The 25,857-nt window shown below is 34.4% G+C and overlaps 1 protein-coding gene across 1 annotated transcript; it reads left to right on the forward strand.

Annotated features, from left to right (window-relative positions):
• The first annotated feature begins 6,644 nt into the window (after window positions 1–6,644).
• On the forward strand, window positions 6,645–7,093 carry LOC123238878 (regulator of G-protein signaling 4-like). Its single transcript, XM_044666125.1, has 2 exons — window positions 6,645–6,855; window positions 7,023–7,093. Exons 1-2 carry the CDS (start codon window positions 6,645–6,647, stop codon window positions 7,091–7,093), a joined length of 282 nt encoding a protein of 93 aa, XP_044522060.1.
• The last annotated feature ends 18,764 nt before the right edge of the window (window positions 7,094–25,857 follow it).

A 25,857-nucleotide genomic window follows, 5' to 3' on the forward strand; every position in this document is an offset into this window, starting at 1 on the left:
GTCGATGATATGGAAACAAAAAAATCAACTGATATCTCAATATCCTTATTTATACAATTGGCAAAACACTCTTTTAAATTACAGTTAAGCTGTTATGAAAAAAAAGAGTAATTCTTCAAATGGATCAACCTTTATTTAAGGTTCTTCAGGGATTTTGAAGTCTTTTATCTGTCTCACCATAACATTAACACCTTGAAATTCTATAAATTCAAGTATAAATCATTAAAAGCATTAAAACAGTGACAGGACAATAAGTTGAGAGAAGTCTAGTTTTGGAGCAAGGATAACATAAATTCAAGTCTCTTCTGATACATATTGTCTTGTAAGCCTGGGAAAGTTGTTAGCATCTCAATCAACTCTATCATGATAAATTGGAAAGCAATTAGTCTTCTTTGGAGAAGAATTTCATCTTAGGCTATCAGGTGTGTTGATGTTGTTATAGAATAAACCAAACAAAGTAATTTAAGTAATTTTTTCACCTTATCACTTACTTTATTATTTTTACTGTCATGAAAAATACACTTCCATACTGGTCATTATTGTAAGAGTAGTCATATATGACCAAAACCCTAAAATAAAATAAAAATTCACTGATGTGAAAGAAAATAACAAAAGTTATTGGAGGTGGATAGCATTCCCTGCCATATGTCTTACAGGATTGTCCCAGATCATTGCATTGCTGAGAGTAGCCAAGTTTTCACAAATAATCTTTGTCCGATATTACTGTTTTTATGTACAATGTTCTCCCAGTTCTGCTTATTTTGTTCAGCATCAATTCCCATAGATCTTTGCAGCTTTTTCTGAACCATCTTGTTTATCATTTCTTATAGCTCCATAGTATTCCATTACCAATATGTACCACAATTTGTTCAACCATTCCCCTTAATTTACAATTCTTTGCCACCACAAAAAGAGCAGCAATAAATATTTTTGTACAAGTACATCATTTCCCCTTTTTTATTATCTATTTAGGATACAGACCCAGTAGTATCATACTGGATCAAAGGGTATGGACAGTTTTAGAGGCCTTGGGTTATAATTTCAAATTGCCTTCCAGAATGGTTTGATCAGTTCACAACTCGACCAACAATGCATCAGTGTCACAATTTTGCCACATCCCCTCCAACATTTACCACTTTCCTTTTTTAGCATATTGGCCAATCTGATAGGAGTAAAGTGATATTTTAGCATTGTTTTAATTTGAATTTCTCTAATAAAGAGTGATTTAGAACATTTTTTCATATGCATATTGAAGGCTTTGATTTCTTCATCTGAAAATTGCTTATTCATATAATATGACCATTTGTCAATTGGGAAATGGCTTATATTCTGATAAAAGTGACAGTCTTTATAAATTTGAGAAATTAGACATTTATCTGAGACATTTGTTATTAAAAAAAAATTCCCAGTTTGTTGCTTCCCTTCCAATCTAGGCAAGATTAGTTTTGTTTGTAGAAAAGCCTTTTAATTTAATATAATCAAAATTATTTATTTTATATCTTATAATACTTTCTGCCTCTTGTTTGGTCATAAATTCTTCCCACTCATAAGAGAAAAGTACCAAGATGTTTGTAGCAGCACTTTTTTTGAGAGCAAATGATCCTTTATATTGTATATCTAATGTATTCCATTGATCTACTACTCTATTCCTTAGCCAGTACCAGATTGTTTTGATGATTGGTGTTTTATAGTACAGTTTGAAACGTGATACAACTAGACCTTCTTCTTTCAAATTTTTTTCATTAGTTCCCGTAATACTCTTGACCAAAATTTTGTTCTTCCAAATGAATTTTGTTATTATTTTTTCTAATCCTATAAAATAATTATTTGGTAGTTTGATTGATATGACACAAATAAATGAATTGATTTAGGTAGAATTGATATTTTTATTACATTAGTTCAGGCTACCCATAAGGAAGTGATATTTTTAAAACCATTTAGATCTGACTTTATTTGTGTGAAAGCTGTTTTGTAATTATGTTCATATAATTCCTGTGTTTGCCTTGGCAAATAGATTCCCAGGTTTTTTTATATGGTTCAGAGTGATTTTAAATGGAATTTCTCTGACTCTTGCTGCTGGACTTCATTGGTAATATATAGAAATGCTGATAATTTCTGTGGATTTATTTTATATCCTGCAATTTTACTGAAGTTATTATTTCAACTCGTATTTTACTAGTTGATTTTCCAAGGTTCTCTGAATATACTATCATATCATCAAAGAAGTATTGTTTAGTTTCCTCATTGCCTACTTTAATTCCTTCAATATCTTTTCCTTTTCTTATTGCTAAAACTAGAAATTCTAATGCAATATTAAATAATAGTGGTGATAATTGGTATTTATTATTTTGCTTCACCTCTGATCTTACTGGGAAGGCTTCTAATTGATCCCCATTGCAGATGATACTTGCTGAAGGTTTTAGGTGTATGCTACTTACGATTTTAAGGAATAACTCATTTATTCGTATGTTTTCTAGTGCTTTTAATTGGAATGCATTTTGTATTTTTGTCAAAGGCTTTTTCTGTACACATTAAGATAATCACGTGGTTTCTGTTAGCTTGGTTACTGATATGGTCAATAATGCTGATTGTTTTCCTAATCTGGAAAGAATTAAATAGTGATAGAAAGGTATATATTTTTTATTGCTATTCAATTCTTCCCAGAGATCTATTAATTCTAAATTTTCCAAGGTTTCATTCACTTTTTTACTTCTTTCTTCTTTATTTTTTATTTGATTTATCTAGTTCTGAAAGGAGGAAGTAGAGGACCCCCCTCTAGTATAGTTTTACTGTCTATATCTTCTTGAAGTTAATTTAATTTCTCCTTTAAAATTTATTTGGTGTATATATGTTTAGTATTATTATTACTTCACTGATTATAGTACCTTTTAGCAAGATTTCATTTCTTTCCTGTGTGAAGAAAAATAGTTCTTCCTATCTTCCCAGCATCCATCCTAGCCTGGCATCCCCTGACAATAGCCTAAATAGGTATAGTCAACATAGACTAGTTGTCTGGCATCTGAAACATCATAACTTCAACCAGAACATCAGTGTGTAATACCAGTAAGATAGGATTCTATACCCCAATGATTATGGTTGTTCATCCCTCTCTGAGCTACTTAAAATGAAAGTAAAGTTTAAGCATTGCCCATCACCACCCTCATCCTCCCCTCCACTGTAATAGTTTTTCATACCTCTTTATGTTAGATGAGTTACCCCCTTCCATCTCTCCCTTCCCTTTTCTCTCTGTGCAATCCTCTTTTTCACTCCTTAATTTTTTTCATGTCATATCATCCTAATCAGCTTACTTTCCTACCCTCTGCCTATGTATTCTCCTTTTCACTCTACTACTATTAATAATTTTTTTAAATTACAAATATTGTGACTTCTGGGTGTGGAACCAAGATGACAAAGTAATCCAGAGGAGCTCTGTGCCACAATGAGAATCCTCTCCAATCGATATTAAAATATCACCCTAAAACAAATACAGGAGTGAAAGAACCTATAAGGAGACAGAGTGAAACAACTTTCAAGAAAAGAAAAACCCAAAAGTTCAAGATGGAGCTCCAAGACAGAACAATCAAGAGTGTGCCTGATTAGATGAATTACACAGCCCCTGGCCTGTTCAAGATCAGAGTGAGATCAAAAGATTACATCTAAACCTGAGTCAAGCCTTTAAGCTATCAGCATCTCAAGGGTCAAATGAATTAGCAGGGAAAATGAGCTTTCAGAGATCTCAGCCCTCAGACCATCATATCATCCCTCAAAGGCTACTCATAATTAGATAGGAAAAATGAGCAAACAACAAAAAGGCACCTAACTCTAATGAATTTTTATGGAGACAAACAAGGTACAGACACAGAAGGAGATAGTAAAAGCAAAGTAAATGCAAGCAAAGCCCAAAAGTAAAATATGGATTGGACACAGATTCTGGAAGGGCTCAAAAAAGACTTCAAAAACCAATTAAGAGGGCAGCTAGGTGGCTTAGTAGATTGAGAGCCAGGCCTAGAGATGGGAGGTCCTAGGTTCAAATCTGGCCTCTGACACTTTCTAGCTATGTGACCCTGGACAAGTCACTTAACTACCATTGCCTAGCCCTTACCGCTGTTCTTCCTTGGAGCCAATACATAGTATTGACTCCAAGATGGACAGTAAGTATGTTTTGAAAAAATAAAAAATAAAGTAAAAAAATTGGAATTTGGCAAATAGAAGCTAATGACTTCATGAAACATCAAGAATTAATGAAACAAAATCAAAAGAATGAAAAAATAGAAGGAAATGTGAAATTTCTCATTGAAAAACCAAATGACCTGGAAAAGAGGGTCATGAGAGGTAATTTAAGAATTATTGGGCCACCTGAAAGTCATGATCACAATACAAAGTCTAGACATCATATTATAAGAAATCATAAAAGAAAACTGTCCTGATATTCTTAAATAAGAGTGTAGAATAGAAATAGAAAGAATTCACAGATAACCTCCTGCCATAAATTCCCAAATGACAACTCCCAGGAATGTTATAGTCAAATTAAAGAGCTCCCAAATCAAGAAGAAAGTACTGCAAGCAGCTACAAAGAAGCAACTCAAATATCATGGAGCCCTAGTCAAAATTACACAGGATCAGCTTCCACATTGAAGGAACAGAAGGCAAGGAAACTAGATTTACAAACAAGAATCACCTACCCATCAAAACTGACCAAATTCTTTCAGGGGAAACTATAGTTATTTAATGAACTAAAGATTTCAAAGTGTTCCTGAAGAAAAGACCAGACCATTCCTACTATTGGTTTTAATGTGGAAACAGTAGAATATAAAAACATTTGTTTCATAGTCTGGAATGTCAGTAGTCAAGATAAAATTAGAACTCTTTGGCAGCATTACTTCCAAAACACACAGGGTCTTATTTTTGTGGTAGGTAGCAATGGTTGTAAGAGAATTCAAGAGGGCACTGAAAAGCTGCAGAAAATGCTTCAGGAAAATAAATTGTGGGATGCTGTGCTGCTGCTCTTTGCAAACAAGGAGGATCTGTGCAATGCCATGGAGATTAGCGAAATGACAGGTAAACTAGGTCTGCAGTCCCTTAGCAACAGAACTTTGTACATTCAAGATTACCTGTGCTACCCAAGGAACCAGTCTGTATGAGGGTCTTGAATGGCTGTCAGATAAGCTCTCAAAATGTTGAATCCAACTGGATAACCAACTAAGGACATATTTGATAGAATTGGGTGTAGACTTGTTACAAGAAAATTAGTTTGCATCTTGGTTATTAAATGGCTGGCACCTTGGAACTTGTTTGGACAAGATTTTATAGCATTTAAATGTATTTTGTTGCCAATTATTGTTTACCAAGTTTAGTGTTGCTATTATACCAATTATACTTGGATTTTTTAAATTTTTGGATATTTTAAAAATTCTCCTTAATTTGGAAAAAAAGTGTACTCTTCTGATTTTACTTCCCTTGGACCAAATGCCTGGACATAGCTACTGTGACAACCTTTAAATGAATATGTTTTGGATGTTTTTTGAGCCCCAGTAAATAATGATTTAAAGTTTATCCTTGCTACTTTACTGATACCTTATATCATTCCTTAGACAGTCTTCCGACTTCAAAATGTAGCATTCTGTTTGTATTTATTTCTCTCCCTTGCCAAAAAAGCTTTCTTATACTGCTGCTGCCAGTCAAGAAAAGTACTCTAAAACACTCTTTAGACTTCCTACTTTGAAGGCCATTGGAACCTTTTTTTTAATCAGCCCAGCTTCTCTTGGTATGATTTGGATTTGGATAATTAATTCTGTACTTGTGGCAAGAAGTTGATACTGAGGTGGCTTTTCCTACTGAGCAGATTGTCTTCCTTTATAGCATATCTTTTTTATGTTGCATGTTGTTTTAGACAATAGCCTGACTTTTTGCCCAGTGTATGACAGTTCAGCTGATGTTTTATTGTTTATTGGTGAACATATCTTCATTAAGAGATTTCAGAAAATTCATCAAACTCAATAGTGAATTTGTTTCTTCATAATCCACTTGAAATTATTCCTAATAAAATGATAAAATACAAAAAGGGGGGCCTCAGGCACCACAGTCTAGTGCAGAATCTCATTTTGCAGGTGAGAACAGCAGGTGATTGTTGATTGACTTCAGGCTGTGAGCAAGGTTGTGACTTTTCAAGTATCACATAGATAGTGTCAGAGTCAAGTCTAGAACTTATTCTCCTTTCAGGACTCTTTCTATCCCTAAATTCCCACCTTTTGAAAAAGTGTAAAGCTTTCATTGTTCTTTTCTGGAAGTCCACACATCTCTAAATGGGTATTTGGTTGGGCATGGGGGTTAAGTTTTCCTCTGGTGTATGCTTTCTTCTTTTTTCCCCTTCTCTTTTCTTTATCCCTTGGCTTATTCTTTTTGTGTTGTTTGTGCATCAGCCAGTCTCTTTTTCATTCTCTTACAAGGGTTGGAGGAGGAAGAGGAGAGCAGGAGCCAGTGCTGAAATGTTGCCTTCTGATTGGCTGACAGGCTGGACTGGATTATAAAAGAAACTCAGGGGAAGACTCTCACAGCATTCTCCCTGAGACAGACTCAAACAAGAAGCTAAAGCCACTCCTGCACTGTTTCTTGTCTGCACTTTGAAGGCAAATAAAAAAGCCAAGATGTGCAAAGGACTTGCTTTCCTACCTGCCATTTACTTGAAGAGTACAAAGGATATGAAGCATCTCCTAGGATTCTTGCTCCAGAAGACAGATTCCTGCAATCAAAATTCTTCCCTTAGCAAGAAGGAGAAAGCATCTTCTTCTCAACGAGTGAGCCATGAGGAAGTCAAGAAGTGGACTAAATCCTTGGAAATCCTGATTACTCATGATTGTGGCCTGGCAAATTTCAAAGCTTTTCTGAAGTCTGAATATAATGAGAAGAACATTGATTTCTGGGTCAGCTGTGAGGAGTATAAAAAAATCATATTACCCAGTAAACTCAGTCCCAAGGACAAGAAGATCTAGACTGAATTCATCTCTGTCTAGGCAACTAAAGAGATAAACCTGGATTCCTGTACATGGAAGGAGACAAACTAGAACATGCTGGAGTCTACAATAAATTGCTTTAATGAAACCCAGGAAAAAATCTTCAATCTCATGGAGAAGGATGCATATTGCTGTTTCCTCAAGTCCCAATTCTATCTCCATTTAGTCAACCAAGCTGGCACCAGCCAACTTTAGACTGTCCTTCTCTGGTCTCCTAGTGTGCTAAGCCCTAAGGGGAGGGGAAGGGTTACACTTCCAAGACTCTCATCTGGAACCCACTAAGGCAAATTACTGATCTGTATTATTAAACATTAGTGCTGTAAATAAGTGGTAGCCTTGTGTCCACATCATGTCCCCATGACAGAGCCTGCCATCTCATCCACTGCAGGAATGTGCAATGGTTCCTCACTTGTAGATGTTTGATTTCAGTGTTTAAATGTATGTTTGTCTTGGCATTCATCAAGGTGGAAACTTCATCCAGGTCCCCTTTTCCTAGGTTCCCTTCAAGGTTGCCATCTGATTCTGTAAAACTCATTGTCAAAGCCTTAAGAACTTTCTGTACAGCTCTTGGATCCAGGGCTGACTGCCCTACATCATATGGTATCCATATATGCATAATATATACTCTTAATCAATGCTTTATGCTGTAGATTTTGTAAGAGAGTGACCTATATCATATATATAAATATATATATATATATATATGTATATATATATATATAGCCACAGCTCTATGAATAGAAAAAAAGGACCCTAGTGCTCAGAAATTTATTCACAGGAAATTTGATATCCAAATACAAAATTCAGGAGAAACATAAAAAATCAGTAAGAAAGATTAAAAAGTTAAGGGAGGTCAAAGTGTTTATATTCCTAAATGGAAAGGTGATATCTATAACTCTTAAAACCTTTTATCATTATCATAGTAATTAGAAGAAGTATACATAGACAGAGGTTGTGGGAGTAAGCTGTTTAGAATAATATACAAAAAAAATCTAGGGGTGAAAAAGGAATTTCACTAAGAGAAATGGAAAAAGAGAAGTAAAATGGAGGCAAATTATATCGCATAAAGAGGCATGGAGCAGGGGAGAACTATTACAATAGAGGGGAGGATGAGGGTGGTTATGGGTAATATTTAAACTTTGCTCTCATTTGAATTGGCTCAGAGAGGGAAGAATAGCCAGATTCATTGGGGTATAGAATCCTGTCCTACCCTATAGAGAAGTAGAAAGGGAATAATAAAAGGGGTGGTGGTGAGGACAGTGATATAAAGAAGGAAGAAGTTAGGCAGGAGGTAATTAAAAGACCTTATAGAGAAGAAGGAGAGGAATAAAAAGGGTGGTAGTGGGAAGGGGGAGGAATATAAGGGAAGAGGTATGGGGTAGTGATCAAAAGCAAATCCTGGTGTTGAAGAGAAAAGTGAAAGGAGAAAGCGTAGGATTAAAAGAAGAAAACAAGCTAGAGGGGAATACACAGATGGTAATCATAACTATGAATGTAAATGGAATGAACTCACCCATAAAATGAAAGGGGATAGCTGAGTGGATTAAAAACCAGAATCCTACTATATGTTATTTACAAGAAACACTTCTGAGGCAGGTGGATACACATAGGGTAAAGGTAAGGGGCCGGAGCAGAATTTATTGGGCTTCTACTGAGACAAAAAAAGCAAGAATAATAATCATGACCTCAGAAAAAGCTAAACCAAAAATAGATCTGATTAAAAGGGATAAGGAAGGTAATTATCTCTTCTTAAAAGGTTGCATAGATAATGAAGTTATATCAGTTCTTAATTGATATGTACCAAATAGTATAGGGAAACTATTTTTAAAGGAAAATGGAAAACTTGAAGGAGTTTAAGGAGGAACTAGACAATAAAACTATACTAGTAGGAGACCTCAACCTTCCCCTATCAAAACTAGATAAATCTAACCAAAAATAAATAAATAAGGAAGAAATAAAGGAAGATGATGAACATTTTTTAAGTTAGATTTCAAGATATCTGGGGAAAGTTGAATGGGGATAAAAAGGAATATACCTTCTTTTCAGGAGCATATAGTACACATATAAAAGCTGATCATGTACTAGGGCATGAAAACTTCACAACAAAATGCAGAAAAGCAGAAATAATAAATGTAACTTTTTGGATCATAATTTAAAAAAATTGTAATCAATAAGAGTTCATAGTAAGGCACATTAAAATTTAATTAGAAACTAAATAACCTAATTCTTCAAAACTGGTGGGTTAAAGAACAAATCATGCAATCACTGATTTCACTGAAAAGAATGACAATGAGGAGACAACATATCAAAATTTAAGGGATACAGCCAAAGAAGTACTCAGGGGAAAATTTATATCTTTGAATGATTATATCAATAAAATAGAGAAAAAGCAGAATTTGGTATGCAACTAAAATAATAGAAAAAGAACAAATTAAAAATCCCTAAATTAAGATTGAATTGGAAATCCTAAAAAAGAGGAGAAATTAATAAAAATTGAAAGTAAAAGAACTATTGAACTAATAATTAAGACTAGGAGTTAGTCTAGGGGGAAAACAAACAAAATACACTATTGGCTAATTTGATTTAAAAAGGGAAAGGAGAATCAAATTACAAGTATTAAAATGAAAAGAGTGATTTCATCTCCAATGAAGAGGAAATTAAATCAATCATAATTAACTACTTTGCCAAAATACATGATAATGAATCTGATAAACTAGGTGAAAAGAATGAATATTTACAAAATTATAAATTGCCTAGATTAGCAAAAGAGGAAATAGAAGTGGAAACTAAAGGAATGACCCTCAATTAGAGAATGGTTATAAAAATTATGGTCTATATCAGTCATGGAATATTATTGTACTGCCAGGAATGATGAACAGAATGGTTTCAGAAAAAGCTGGATAGACCTATGTGAACTCATATAAAGTGAAGTAAGCAGAAACAGGATAACATTGTACACAGTAACAGCAATATTGTGGAACAATCAAATGTGAATAACTTTGCCACTAAAAGAAATACAATGATCCAGAACATTTCTGAAGGACTTATAAAAGAACTGTTAGAGTGAAAATACAGATGTAAGCATATGATTTATCACTTGTTTTTTGGGAGGTATATGTTTTAGGATTTTGGTTTAATATGATTATTCACTTATAAAATGAATACTATGGAAACATGTTTTGTGTGATTATATATATAACACATGTATATATATATTATATATATATATAATATAACTGAGATTTAATTGCTTGCCAGCTCCAGGAGGGGGGAGGGAAGAAGGGAAAAAAATAATTTGCATTATATAATTTCAGAAAACTCATGAGGAAATTTGATATTAATTTTTTTAATCAGCATAGGTTAAATGATAAAAAAGGTGGGAAAATCCACCGAAGATAAGAACTCCTTACAAAGTAGATTGGTCAAATGGGAAAAGAAGCATGAAATTTCACTAAGGAAAAGAACACTTTACATCCTAGATATGTCCAAATGGAAAAGGTGATAGAAAAGCTCCCTGAAGAAAATAATTCCTTAAAGACAGGAAATAGAAGATAATGACTCCATAGACATCAAGAAACTATAAACTATAAAATATTTCTATGTAAAATTTCTATATGACAACATTTCTACATAATAATAAAGGCCAAATCTAAGGAGGCATAAAATTCAAGGGAAATTCCATTCCAAATAAATAAAAATGCATAAAGTATCTTGGCATCACTATACTAAAGTAGACAAAAGACTTATTTAGATTTAATTACAAAATGTTTGATAAAGAATTTTTTAAAATTTTAAATAATTTTAAATAAATGGAGGATCATTCATGACTAGGTCATGCATATGTATATATATATATTATATATACACATTATGTATATATACATATTTGCAAATATAAAACAATATCATATTACTTATACATTATTTTAGTATTATACCAATCAAATTATAATAAGTATATAAAACAATAACAAATTTCATTTGAAAAATGTAACATTTAGAATATCAAAATAAATTATTAAATGGAGGGATAAACTTAGAATAGTGGTTCCATGCTTTAAATTATGAAGCATAAATTATGAAGTCAGGAGTCATGAAAAATATCTATGAGTTGGCTAGTGAAGGAGGGGAGAATCTGGAATAATGGAACTCCATAATCCAATATGTGAAGTATCAAAATTTTTAATTATTTTAATAAGTATTCACTATCTGATAGTAACTTCTAAGGAAACTGGAAAGCAGTATGACAGCAATTAAATACAAACTAAAAACTTATAGGATGCTGTATAAGATATTCTGAATGAGGACTAACCAAAGATCATCCTATAAAAATGTTTTTTAAAATAGATGATATACCTCTCAAAAATATTGATATTCTCAAACAAAGAGGGCAATAAGCAATTACAAAAGATAAAATGCATAAATTTGATTATGTAAAACTTGAAAGCTTCATTAGAAATAAAATGTATGTACCTAGGATAAGAAGGGATATTGTCAAATGGAGAAAAGCCTTGGTATCAAATTTATATGAGAAGGGTTTGATTTCTATGATACATAAATTATAGGAAGTAGCAGACATATATATGTATATAATTATATTTTCTTCTGCTGTAAATATTAGCAACTTTAATATACTATACTGTTGGAAGAACTTTGGACTTGTCTAAACTTTCTTGAAAACAATTTTTAAAATAATGTTTAATTCCTCCCCCCATTACTTGTAAAAACAATTTTAACATTCATTGTTTAATGTTTTAAGTTTCACATTTTCTCTTTCCTTCCCACTGTCTCTCCCTCATCCCTTGTCCTCTCCCTTTCCCTAGGAAGCAGTCTATAAAGATTTTACATGTGAATTCATATAAAATAGTTTTCCATATTAATCGTTTGTGATCAAGCTCTCAAACGAAAAAAAATAAATAGAAAGAGAAATGTATTTCAGTCTATATTCAGATTCTGTTCCTTCTCAGAGAGCAGTTGGCATTTTTTCATTGTGGGTCTCTGGGATAGTCTTGGACCATTGCATTGTTGAGAATAATAAATAAATTTGTATGAAGTTTAAGATTTTTATCAAGATTTTTCTGAAGACATCTTTCTCATCATTTCTAATAGTTCAATAGTATTCCATCACAATCATATATCAAAATGTATTAAACCATGCCCTAGTTGATGTTCTTTTCCTTTTTTTGATCTCTTTTGGGATACAAATCTATTTCTATTTGGGGTTCAGACCCGTTACTATTTCAATCTGGCATATAAATCTATTTTCTATTTCTCTTTGAGATACAAACCTAGTAATAGTATTGATGGATCAAAGAATGTGCAGTTTTAGAGTCCTTTGAGCATAATTCCAAATTGCTCTCCAGAATGGTTAGTTCATATCACAATTCCACCAATGGTGCATTATTGTCTCAATTTTCCCACATGCCCTTCAATATTCATAATTTTCTTTTTCTGTCATAAGAGGCAATATGATAGATATGATATGGTATCTCAGAGTCATTCAAATTTATATTTTAATAGTCAAGAGTGATTTAGGGCATTTTTTCATATGGCTAGATAGCTTTGAGTTCTACATCTGAAAACTCCATGTTTGTATCCTTGGTCTTTTATAATTGGTGAATGACTCTTATTTTCATAGATTTGACTTAGTTCTCTCTATATTTGAGAAATTAAGCCTTTAACAGAGATACTTGCTACAAAATTTTTTCCAGGATTTTTATTGCCCTTCTTTTTAGAGACTTAATTATAAATCATTTATATATAAATTTGTGCATTTATATTATAAATAGTCATTCCCTAATAGATAATTATTATTATTAAATAATTTGGTCTCCTTTGCTTGGACCAATTAGTTTAAAATATAGAATTAAATTGTTCTCAAAAGAAAATTATAAGCTGTTAACAACTATATGAATAAAATGATTCAAATTACTACTAATAGATTAAATTCAAAACTAGAATGACCCTGATATATCAACTCACACATTGAAAATTGGCAAACGAGTCAAAAGATCAGAATGGTCGATGTAAATGTTCTGAGAAGGTAGGTATGCTTAAGAATGGGCTTTGAATCTCTACAAACATTTTAGAAAGCATTTTGGAGTTATGCAAATAAAACAATCATATTTTGACTCAAAGATTTTATTCCATGAAAAGGCCATTCATAAGAGAAAAGTACCAAAATGTTTGTATCAGCACTTTTTTTGAGAGCAAATAATTGGAAATAAAATAGATTTTCATCCACTAGAGAAAGGTTAAACAAAAAGTGGTACATGAACATAATGAAATGTGACAAATGTGATCAATACAGAGAAGTGTAGACTGAGTGCTGTGAAGTGAAGCCAAGTAACAAGAGCTAAGAAAACAATTTATACAACTAAAACAATACAAATGTAAAGAATAAATATAAAAGTAAAATGCAAAGTGAATGCTGCAAAATAATAAAGAACACTCAGAGTACAAAAGAAGAAATATGAAAAGACCCTGATATCCCACCCCTCTTCAGGTATGGAAGGTCCATAAGCATTACACACGAGCCATATTTTTGGATTTTTATGTATGACAAATAATGTTATTTTTCTTCTTATTTTTGCCTTTGAAAAATCCTCATTGATATATGAAATGGCTGTCATGGAGAAGAGGAAGATATTGATAAATATGAAAAATGATAAAGGCTGGTATAAATATATATATTAGTAATTTAATTAAAGCCATGCTGATAGATAAAATCATTAGACCACGCGCTTGTAAGCATTCAAGACTGCCGCCTCCATACTGTCTCCTAGTCAAGCGCCTACTCGCAAAGAGACCACTCCCTCCTAACCCAGGAGATTTAAACCCTCTCTGCGTCGATGTAGACCTCCCCATGGCCCCAAAGACCCGGAAACGGAAACCCGTTGGACCACGGGAAATGTAGTTTGATACATTTCCCAAATTTCACTTTTACAATATCCAATGGTGATGGCAAAAGAAGATACTAATAAACATATATTTTTTAAAGCAACAAAAGTTAAGAGGGAGTTCCCAGCTCAGTGTAGAGAAAACTCAAAAGATGACATAATTAAACTAGAGAAGGACAATGAAGATGTTACTGGGAACTAGCAAGTGATTCATTCTGAGACAAAAAGGAATTTCAGCTGACATGTACTCAGAGAAATGGTACTTGTTTGACGTAATGATATTTCCCCCTTCCCTTCAATATCATGTGGTTCTGTGAGAGAAATTACCACTTACATATGAGATGGTTTTCTTTATTATTTGTTTTGCTGTTCTTTAACAAAATGCCTTTGTTTTAAATTAACAAGTCCTTTGTTTGGGCCAGCAAAAGAAGTGTCAGATATGTATCACAAGCTGTGATTTTGAGACAATGGTGGCCTTTTTAGGAAAAGGAAGACAATTTATAAAATGATTAGGATTTGGGATTTCTTCCAATTTTTTGTGTGGTGAGAGTAAAGGTCACCTGATCTATTTAGGTCACTACTTAGAAAAATAATTATAATAAAACAACTAACATTTTTATGGTGTTTACTATTGCCAACTACTGTGCTTTTTATAATTATTATCTCACTTGATATTCACAAAAATTATTTTACTCATTTTAAAGATGATGAAACTGAGTAAAACAGAGGGTAAGTGACTTTCTTTATTTAAACAATTATTAATATTTATTTTTTAGAAAAGTTAACATGGTTACATAATTCTTGCTCTTACTTTCCCCTTCACACACCCCCTTACTACCCACTACCCCCCCCCATGGCTGGTGCGTATTTCCACTGGTTTTAACATGTGTCATTGATCAAGACCTATTTCCAAATTGTTGATAGTTGCATTGGTGTGGTAGTTTCAAGTCTACATCCCCAATCACGTCCGCCTCAACACATGTGTTCAAGCAGATGTTTTTCTTTTTTCCACTCCTGCAGTTCTTCCTCTGAATGTAGGTAGTGTTCTTTTCCATAAGTCCCTCAGAATTGTCCTGGATCATTGCATTGCAGCTAGTACAGAAGTTCATTACATTCTATTTTACCACAGTGTATTGGTCTCTGTGTACAATGTTCTTCTAGCTCTGCTCCTTTCATTCTGCATCAATTCCTGGAGGTCTTTCTAGTTCACATGGAATTCCTCCAGTTTATTATTCCTTTGAGCACAATAGTATTCCATCACCAATATATACCATAATTTGTTCAGCCATTCCCCAATTGAAGGGCATACCCTTGCTTTCCAGTTTTTTGCCACCACAAAGAGCACAGCTATAAATATTTTTGTGCAAGTCTGTTTATCTATGATCTCTTTGGGGTACAAACCGAGCAATGGTATGGCTGGATCAAAGGGCAGGCATTCTTTTATCGCTCTTTGGGCATAATTCCAAATTGCCAGCCAGAATGGTTGGATCAGTTCACAACTCCACCAGTAATGTATTAATGTCCCAGTTTTGCCACATCACCTCCAGCATTCATTACACTCCTCTTCTTTCATTTTAGCCAGTCTGCTAGGTGTGAGGTGATGCCTCAGAGTTGTTTTGATTTGCATTTCTCTAATTATTAGAGATTTAGAACACTTTTACATGTGCTTATTAATACTTTTGATTTCTTTATCTGAAAATTGTCTATTCGTGTCTCTTGCCCATTTATCAATTGGGGAATGGCTTGATTTTTAAGACAATTGGTTTAACTCCTTGTATATTTGAGTAATTAGAACCCTGTCAGGGTTTTTTGTTATAAAGATTTTTCCCAATTTGTTTTTTCCCTTCTGATTATAGCTACATTTTTTTGTTTGTACAAAAGCTTTTTAGTTTGATATAATCAAAATCATTTATTTTACATTTTGTAATTTTCTCTAACTCTTGCTTGGTTTTAAAATCTTTCCTTTCCCAGAGATCTGACAGGTATACTATTTTGTGTTCACTTAACTTATTTATAGTTTCCCTCTTTATGTTCAAGTCATTCACCCATTCTGAATTCATCTTGGTGTAGGGGGTGAGATGTTGATCAAAATCTAATCTCTCCCATATTGTTTTCCAAATTTCCCAGCAGTTTTTGTCAAATAGTGGATTCATGTCCCAAAAGGTGGGCTCTTTGGGTTTATCATACACTGTCTTGCTGATGTCATTAACCCCAAGTCTATTCCACTGATCCTCCTCTATGTCTCTTAGCCATTACCATATTGTTTTGATGACTGCTGCCTTATAGTATAGTTTAATATCTGGTACTGCTAGGCCCCCTTCCTTCACATTTTTTTCATTATTTCCCTTGATATTCTTGATCTTTTGTTATTCCAAATGAAATTTGTTATAGTTTTTTCTAATTCAGTAAAGAAGTTTTTTGGTAATTTGATAGGTATGGCACTAAATAGGTAAATTAATTTGGGTAGAATGGTCATTTTTATTATTTTAGCTTGTCCTACCCATGAGCAATTAATGGCTTTCCAATTGTTGAGATCCAGTTTTACTTGTTTGGACTTGTCTATTTTGATACCCTCAATTTATTTTTCTTATCTAATTGCTACTGCTAGTGTTTCTAGTGTTTCTAGTACTATGTTGAATAGTAAAGGTGATAATGGGCATCCTTGTTTCACTCCTGATCTTTTTGGGAAGGCTTCTAATTTATCCACATTGCATATGATGCTTGTTGATGGTTTTAGGTATATACTGTTTATTATTTTTAGGAAAGGGCCTTCTATTCCTATACTTTTCAGTGTTTTCAATAGGAATGGATGTTGTATTTTATCAAAGGCTTTTTCAGCATCTATTGAGATAATCATGTGATTTTTGTTTGATAGGCTGTTGATATGGTCAATTATGTGGATGGTTTTCCTAATGTTGAACCATCCTTGCATTCCTGGTATAAATCCCTGATGATGGTGAATGATCTTCTTAATTACTTGCTGGAATCTCTTTGTTAGTATTCTATTTAAGATTTTTGCATCTATGTTCATTAGGGAGATTGGTCTATAGTTTTCTTTCTCTGTTTTTGATCAACCTGTCTTTGGAATCATTACCATATTTGTGTCATAAAAGGAATTTGGTAGGACTCCTTCTTTGTTCATCATATTAAATAATTTGTATAGTATTGGGATTAGTTGCTCTTTGAATAGAATGTCTGATAGAATTCACTTGTGAATCCATCAGGTCCTGGTGATTTTTTCTTAGGGAGTTCTTTGAAGGATTGTTCAATTTCTTTTTCTGATATGGGATTATTTAGGTATTCTATTTCTTCTGCTGTTAATCTAGGCAATTTATATTTTTGTAGATATTCATCCATATCTCCTAAATTGTTATATTTGTTGCCATATAATTGGGCAAAATAGTTTTTAATGATTGCCTTCATTAAAGGTGTGGTCTCCCTTTTCATCTGTGATACTGTCAATTTGGTTTTCTTTTTTCCTTTTGTTTATTAGATTGTCCAGTACTTTGTCTATTTTATCTGTTTTTTCAAAATACCAGCTTCTAGTCTTATTTATTAATTCAATAGTTCTTTTACTTTTGATTTTATTCATTTCATATTTATTTTTACTTTGGCTTTGTCAGAAATCATGATCACCACTCCTGCCTTCTTTTTCTCATTTGAAGACCAAAATATTTTGCTCAAGCCCTGAATCTTAAACCTGTGTATGTCCACCCACCTCATATGTGTTTCTTATAGACAAAATATGGTAGAATTTTGTTTTCTAATCCACTCTATTTGCTTCCGTTTTATGGGTGAGTTCATCCCTTTCACATTCAGAGTTATAATTATCAGTTGTGTATTCGCCAACATTTTGGTATTCTCTTCTAGTTCTACCCCTTCTCCTTACACTATTTCCTTTTAAATCTGTGGTTTGCTTTATGCCAGTAAGCCTTGTCCCCTCCCGTGATTTACTTCCCTTTCTACCCCCTCCCTTATGATTCCCCTATTTTTATTTTTAAGGCCTAATGAATTCCTTACCCCTTCTTCTCCCCTCCCTTTTTTGACCTCCACACTCCCCTGCTGCCCTTGGTTTATCCCTTCTGACTTTCTCAGTAGGTTTAAATAGAGTTTCATATCCCAATGGATATAGCTACTCTTCCCCTCAAGGTTAATTCCACTAAGGGTAAGGTTTAAATATTACCTTGTAATGCTCTCTTCCTCTCCTTCTTATAATAGTATTCATCCCTTCCCCTTCCCATGCCCTCTTTGTGTGTAAAAGAATATCCTATTTTTCTTATTCATCCAAGTTTCTCTTGGTGTCCTCTACTATTCACCTCCCTCTTTCCCACCCCCATATCATCTTAGACCATTTAGTATTCCACCCTCTCCCTATGAATTATTCTTCTAATTACTATAATAGTGAATACTATAATAGTGAATAGAATTCCTCACAGAGAATTATATATAACATTTCTCCACATAGGAATACTAATAATTAGAACATATTGAAGCCCTTAAAGATGCAAATTTAAAAAATATGAATTTCTTTATTTCCCCTCTCTTTCTTATTTACCTTTTTATGTTTCTCTTGATTTTTGTGGTTGGATATCGAACTTTCCATTTAGTCCTGGTCTTTTCTGTGTAAATACTTGGAAATCTTCTATCTTGTTGAATGCCCAAACTTTCCCCTGGAAATATATAGTTAGTTTTGATGGGTAGATGATCCTTGGTTGTAGACCCAGTTCTCTTGCCTTTCTGAATATTACATTCCAAGCCTTGTGCTCTTTTAGTGTGGAGGCTGCCAGATCCTGTGTGATCCTGATTGGTGCTCCTTGATATCTGAATTATCTCTTTCTGGCTTCTTGTAAGATTTTTTTCTTTTACTTGGAAGCTCTTGAATTTGGCTATTATATTCCTGGGCGTTTCCTTTTCTGGGTCTGGTGTAGAGGGTGTTCTGTGGATCCTTTCAATGTCTACATTGCCCTCTTGTTGTAGAACTTCAGGGCAATTTTGCTGAATACTTTCTTCTAGTATGGAGTCCAAATTTCTATTAATTTCTGCTTTTTCAGTAAGACCAATGCTTCTCAGATTATCTCTTCTAGACCTGTTTTCTTAGTCTGTCACTTTCTCATTAAGATATTTCATGTTTCCTTCTATTTTATGAGTCTTTTGACTTTGTTTTATTTGTTGTTGCTATCTTGAGAGATCATTAGCTTCTAATTGCTCAATTCTAGCCTTTAGGGACTGTTTTTCGGCTATAATCTTTTGGTTTTCCTTTTCAATCTGGTCATTTCTGGTGTTCAATTTGCTTATCAGTTCATTTGATTTCTGAGCCTCACTTTCCAATTGCAAAATTCTGCCTTTTAAACTGTTATTTTCTTGCCAGACCTCTTCCATCTTTCTCATCATCTCAGATTTGAACTCTTCAATAGCTTACAGCCAGTTTTCATTATTTTGGGAAGGTTTGGATACGATTACTTGTTTGTTCTCCTCTGCTGTTTGCTCTGTTGTCTAGATTTTATCTGTGTAAAAGTTGCTGAGTATTACAGATTTCTTCTTGATGATCTTTCTCTTTTCTCTTTCTCTTTTCTCTTTTTTCTTTTCTCTTTCTTCTTGATGATCTTGTCTCTGGCTTGCCATTGCTAGCCTTGCACCCTGTCAGGTTTTTCCTCACACTCAGGATCTGTCTGTGCTCTTTAGACTCCTGAGGTCTCTGGTCTAGTTGTTCTCAGGGTCAAGCCTCCTGGTGGTCCCTTTGCTTGTTCCTCTGCCGGAGGTTTCTTTAACAGACTCAGGGTGCTGCTTCCCCAGTTGTGCAACCCTTTTGCACTGGGTCCCCACTCAAGGTCCTCGCCTGAGCTCAAGATCCAAGTCCTTGCCTGCTTTCAGGATCCGAGTCTGGGCTTGAGTCTGCGTCCACACACATGCCTGCACTCAGGGTCTGTATTCAAAGTCCGCACGTGTTCTTTAGCCTATTGGGGTCTTAAGTCTTGCTTCTCTGAGGAGCAGGCCCTGGTGACCCCAGGTGGCTGCCAAGGACTTAAAGCATGCCCCAAACTTGCTCTAACTCTTGTGTGCTGGCTTTGGCACTGTAGGTGGTGTGGGGTGGGGGAGGGGGTTGCTCAGCTCTCATTTTAGTGAGACCTGTTTCACCCCTTTATAGCATGGAAATGCCCCAATTCCACATACCTACAATGCTTAGCCTTATTGTGGGGTCTCTTTGCTCCTCAGGATTTATTTTTATGTCTTCTTGAGGAGTCCTATATGTTTCAATTAGGAGAGATTAAGCAGCTGCTTTTTACTCTGCCTCCATCTTAACCAGGAAGCCCCGGTAAGTGACTTTCTAATGGTTATAGTCAGCAAGGATCTGAGACCAAATATGAACTCTGATCTTCCTGACCTAGAGTTCTATCCACTGTGCAACCTATTAGATTCACACCCTTTCGAAATAAACTGTAAGAGGGAGATTTTAGGTACTTTATAGATATATATTTAAAATGTGGTCCCCCGGAATCAACAATTCAGATTGATTCCATAATTAAAATAGACCCAAGTCAGGATCCAGATTAAGGTAGTTTATTTACAATTAGGAAGGTAAAAGGTAGGGAAATAGAGAGATGGAGAGGCTAGTCCAGGTCTGCAGAGGCCTGGCTGGAGAGAGAGGGTTAAAAGGCTAATTAAACTAGGCTACAAGCCACAAGACCTTAGAAATCAGAGAGGTTATAAGCCTACTTAAGGCAGAGTTTGGAAATGCCAAGGTAGGCCAAGGAAGTCAGCCTAACTTACCCAAATGACAATTCAGAGTAGAAGCATTCTGAGGTCTCAGCTAAGCACCTTCAGCACCAAGTCCAAAGCCGGAACTCCCTCACCAGCTTGTAACCCACATATTTAAAGAGATAGTGTCTCTCGTCATTTCCTGTGGGTCCACCTCTAATTCAAGTGGACCAATGGCAGCCTCTACACTGATTTGGACTGCCCAAAGGGCAGTCCCTTGTTCTTGATTTGATACTTATTGTCACTTGTGATTAACTTATCTCTCCTCCCCTGCTGAGGGAGGTGGGGATGATATAATCTAGATGCCTAGGGTAAGTAGATTTTTGACTATGAATGGGCTAGAGCTAATTCCATTTACACAAAACAAAACAAACCAGCACTTTATGAGATGCTTCTTACTTATATTATCCAATCTTTCAGTTGGGGAAACTGAGATTTAGAGAGTTTAAGTGGCTTGATCAGGGTAAAACAATTATTAAGGGCTGAAAATCTACTCATAGGCAGCTATTTTGACTCTAAGACAAGTGTTCTTTCAAATACAACATGCTATCCTTCTTGGAAACTGAGTTGCTGTTATCCCTTTTTCTTCAGTCATGAGTCCTAAATGTACATTCTAAAGCAGTGATGGGCAAACTATGGTCCATGGGCCAGATGCGGCCCCCTGAAATGTTCTATCTTGCTACGCAATATTATTCCTAATCTGACAAAACAATGAGTAGGATACAATACAATGAAACTTCAAAAGAGTTGCCATAGAAACATTTAATGAGCATTTCCTTTCCTTTGGTCCCCTCTTAAAAAGATTGCCCATCACTATGCTAAATTATTGGTGCCTCTCTTTGTAAGAGAATATAAAGATATTTTATAAGTATTCTTATTAAAACCAACATTGGAGATGGTGTATATTGGAAATATGCAGACTTTGATCAATGAGAAAAAAATTTCTGGACCTGGGACTCCTTCTAGAGTTCCCATAGTTTAGATTAGGACAAGGGCCCAGACACAAACTTCTTTACTTCTTGAACTTTGCGTTCTATTCTTTTCCTTCTGCTTGTGATTTTGCTTAATTCTGTTGTCCTAAACTTGGGCACCCAAGTAGTTCAGTGGATAGAGTGCAATGCCTGGAATCAAGATAGACTAAACTTCAAATCTGGCCTTAGACAATTACCAGTTCTGTGATCCTAGGCAAGACACTTGATTCTGTTTGACTCTGTTTTCTATAAAATGAGCTGGATAAAGAAATGGAAAACCACTAAAATATTTTTGCCAAGAAAATTCCAAATGAGGTCACAAAGAATTGGACACGAATGAGACAACTGAATAATACCAAGAAGATTTTTCAAAGAGCATATGAAAAGTTTCTTTCCCAGAAGATACTGGTTGTTTTCTTGACTTCAATAATGGAGCATTTTATTAATTAAAAATAATTGCTTTTCAATGGTTTACATCTGGGACAAAAATGCCCTTCAAGCTTGACTCCTCTGGAAGACTGTCATGTCTCCTTTAGGTGACATGATAATTCCAGCTCTTGGGAAGATGAGCTCAGATGATCCTTTTCCTACAATTAGCACTCTGGCCATGCTGTACTCGTGCAAACACATAAATAAATGTGTTCGGATCACACAAACATACACAGACACACACTTTTAATTCTAATGCTCTTAGTGAAGCAGAAACCAAACTGGTGAGTTCATTTTTATATCTTTATCTCAGAGGCAAGGGCTCAAGAATAAACATATATTTCAGTGCCTGATCCAGATGCTCTCTGCTGGGGAAAAAGAAAGCTTTGAAATAGGATTTGAGAATTATAATAAGGATTCTGTGTGATAAAGGCAGAGAGATCAGTTCCTTTCCTGCTAAGGTCTACTTTTCTTCAACTTTAACTTCCTCCACCTTGTACTTTAAGACCAAATAATATCTCATCTCTACTTTCTCTTCCCTGTGATATCATATAAGCTATCTTATTTTCTTATTCTAGTACTCTGTTCACTTTCTGTGAACAACAATTTCTGTGAACAGATATTCAACAATATCTGTCCTCTTTTTATCTCTACTTAAAGGATCTTTTCTTAGAAATCTCATGTTTTTGTTTCATTTCTGCATCATCCTAATTGTTCAGAGGTTATATTTCTCCTTATTTTACTTCCTTACCTTCTCAAATATTGTAACCTATTTGTGTTGAGCTGAATCATATAGTATATGGGCAGGGTGGAGGTAGCTTGACTTTTCAAATTTGTACTTCTGACATAGAAAACTCAGAAATTATTTATTCTCTTTTCTTCTATATTCCTCAGTATATTATTGTTGGACACATAAGCAATCGTTTCATTGCTGATTCTGAGAAGTATCCTATGAATCTTTGTAAGAGCCAGATGTTGTATCTGCCTGGCTCAAGTCTCTCCTCATTTAATTCCATCCTCCATTAAGCTATGAAAGTTATTTGTTCATGTCCAACAATGATGCTGTCATATTTAATATATTTCAGTGGCTCCTTATCACCTCCAGAATAAATATGAATCCTCTGTTTGCATTCAAATATTTTTATAACCTAGCCCTCCCTTCTCCACTTTCCAAATTTTCTTACACTTTCCCCATCTCCATTTAATCTTTGATTCAATGGTACTTGTCTCTTTACTGTCCTCCTATTGGGACATTATCTGATCTCATTTTCTTGACTCTCCTCAAAGCATGAAATGCTCTCCCTCCTTATCTCTATATCTTGGCTTCCCTGACTTTGTTCAAGTTCCAACTAAGATCCTATCTTCCATGAGAAATCTTTCCCAACCCCTCTTAATTCAAATGCCCTCCCTCAGTTAATTATTTCCCATTTATTATACATGTCACTTGTATATATGTATTTGTTTGCTGCCTTTCTCATTACATTATAAGGTACTTGAGTTCAGACTTTCTTTTGTCTCATTTTATATCCCCAAAGCCTAGCAAAATGCCTGGCATATAGTAGCTGCCCTTCTGCTTACTGACTAACTATATATCCATTGAGAAGGGTTCCTATTTAATACTGGCTATGTCATTGAGAGAACAAAGAAGGGGATAAAAGAAAATAACACTAAAGAGGTGAATTCAGGCTTTGGAGGGTAGGCTAGAGGAATCTAGAGTCTTGTCCTTATTCCTTCATTCACATGATCCAATGTATTCCTTTCAGTATTTACTCAAATGACATTTAGAGGATGTGGCTGAGGTATTTCTGAGAATGGACACTCATGAGGGCACATAATCCAACTGTTGAGGCTATCAAAGGAGCTTCTCTCTTGTATTTCCACCTGTGAAAAAGTGAGTTGTAATAGGAATTAGTAGCAAGTTGCTGATTGCTTGTATAAGGGGTTACTTATATTGAATTCTTTGTTCTTTCTTCTCTTGTAGATTATTTCCTTTTGTCATTATTAAAGACTTTGGGGTTTGAATAAGACTATAAAAGTCAAATTCCTTACCTGATGCCTTCCCCAGATTCACCTTTACAAATATTGGAGGAGAGTATATTCTGGTAAGTGTTGGCTTACAGTTCCTTTTACTTATTTGATACCACATAAATCAAACTACCAAATAATTACTTTATAGTGTTAAAATGTTTTTAATTATCTGGAAGAATAAAAGGTCAAAAGTGTCAAGTGAATCCATGAAAACTTCAGAGGGAAATGCACCAATCAGTATATGATCTGAAAAAAAAAAACAACCTTCAAAACTATAATTATCAACACAGATTAGGCATGCAAAAGGATACAAAAGGCAATGAGAATAGTAACCAGATGTTTGACAAACTCAATGATCCCAGCTACTAGAGCAATAACTCATTATGCAATCCAAATCTCTAGGGAAACTGTAGGGTAATCTCACAGAAACTGGGTATAAAACAAGAGCTCTCATTATATAGCAAGATAGATACATGATTTAGGCAGAAAGAATGATACCATAATTATATTAGAGAAAAATGGAAAAATACTACCTGAAAAATCTAAGGCTAAGGAAAGAGTTTGTGACCAAACAAGGAATAATGAGAATCACAATAGATAAATGAATAATTTAGATTAATTTAAAGTAAAATATTTTTGCCCAAACAAAACTGATGCAATTAGAATTAGAAGGAAAGCAGGAAATGGAGGAATTTATAGCAAGTTTCTCTAATAAAGGTCTTATTTTTTGTATAGTTAACTAAATCAATTTTTAAAAAAAATAAGAATTATTTCCCAACTGATAAATTCTAAAAAAATATGAACAGGCAGTTTTCAGAAGAAGATATAAAAGATATTAATAGTAATACGATAAAATGTTCTAAATCACTGAAAATTAGTAAAATACTTAATAAGACGACTCTGACTTTCTTGACCCCATTTGGGGTTTTCTTGGCAAAGAAACTGGAATTCTTTGTCATTCCCTTCTCCAACTCATTTTTCAGAAAAGAAAACTGAGGCAAATATGGTTAAGTAACTTATCCTGAATCATACAGCTTTGCACAAAGTAAGTGTCTGAGGCTATCTTGCTGACTCCAGATCCAGAACTATATCCATTATTCCTTCCAGCAGTCCCACAAATAGTAGTGGAAGGATTCAAATATTTGTCCTTTTGAAGTCAAATTCAGTACTCTGGAAACCCAGATTTTTAGTTACAATGGCAAGAGGCAGAAAATCAATTTAAGGTGAATTCCAGAAGGTGAGATTTTTTCTGAAAAATATAGGAAGCTGCTAGCTGAAGATAAGAGGGACTGCCAGTGTGTGAAAGGCACATTTTTGAGGTGGAATGTCTTATTCAAGGAATGACAAGAAAGCCATCATGAATAGATTGCAGAGTATTTGGAGGGAATAAAAGTGAAAGATGACTTCAAATGTGTGAAGGGACAACATTATCAAGGACTTTAAAATGCAAACAGCAATATACATTGTGTAAAAGCATGCATATTTGATTTTGCATGTAAAAGGGAATTATGTTTATCATGGGGTAACTTGGAAGGAGACAGAGGAAGAACAATTAGAAAGGTAGGAGAAAGACCAGGGGAGAGTAGTGTCACAAAGAACCTAGAAAGAAAAGCATGCCAAGAACAAAAGGGTAAATTTCAGAGTCAGCAATTGCAGAGAGGAAAGAAGGATGAAGACTGAGAAAAGAACTAAATGAGATGGATAGACAAGCTAGACCAAGCCTCCTTTCCAATTATCCTGTTGTTTCTTGACAGCAAACGTAAT

The sequence above is a fragment of the Gracilinanus agilis genome, chromosome 3 (genome assembly GCF_016433145.1).
Source record: "Gracilinanus agilis isolate LMUSP501 chromosome 3, AgileGrace, whole genome shotgun sequence".
In the NCBI taxonomy this organism is placed as follows: Eukaryota; Metazoa; Chordata; class Mammalia; order Didelphimorphia; family Didelphidae; genus Gracilinanus; species Gracilinanus agilis.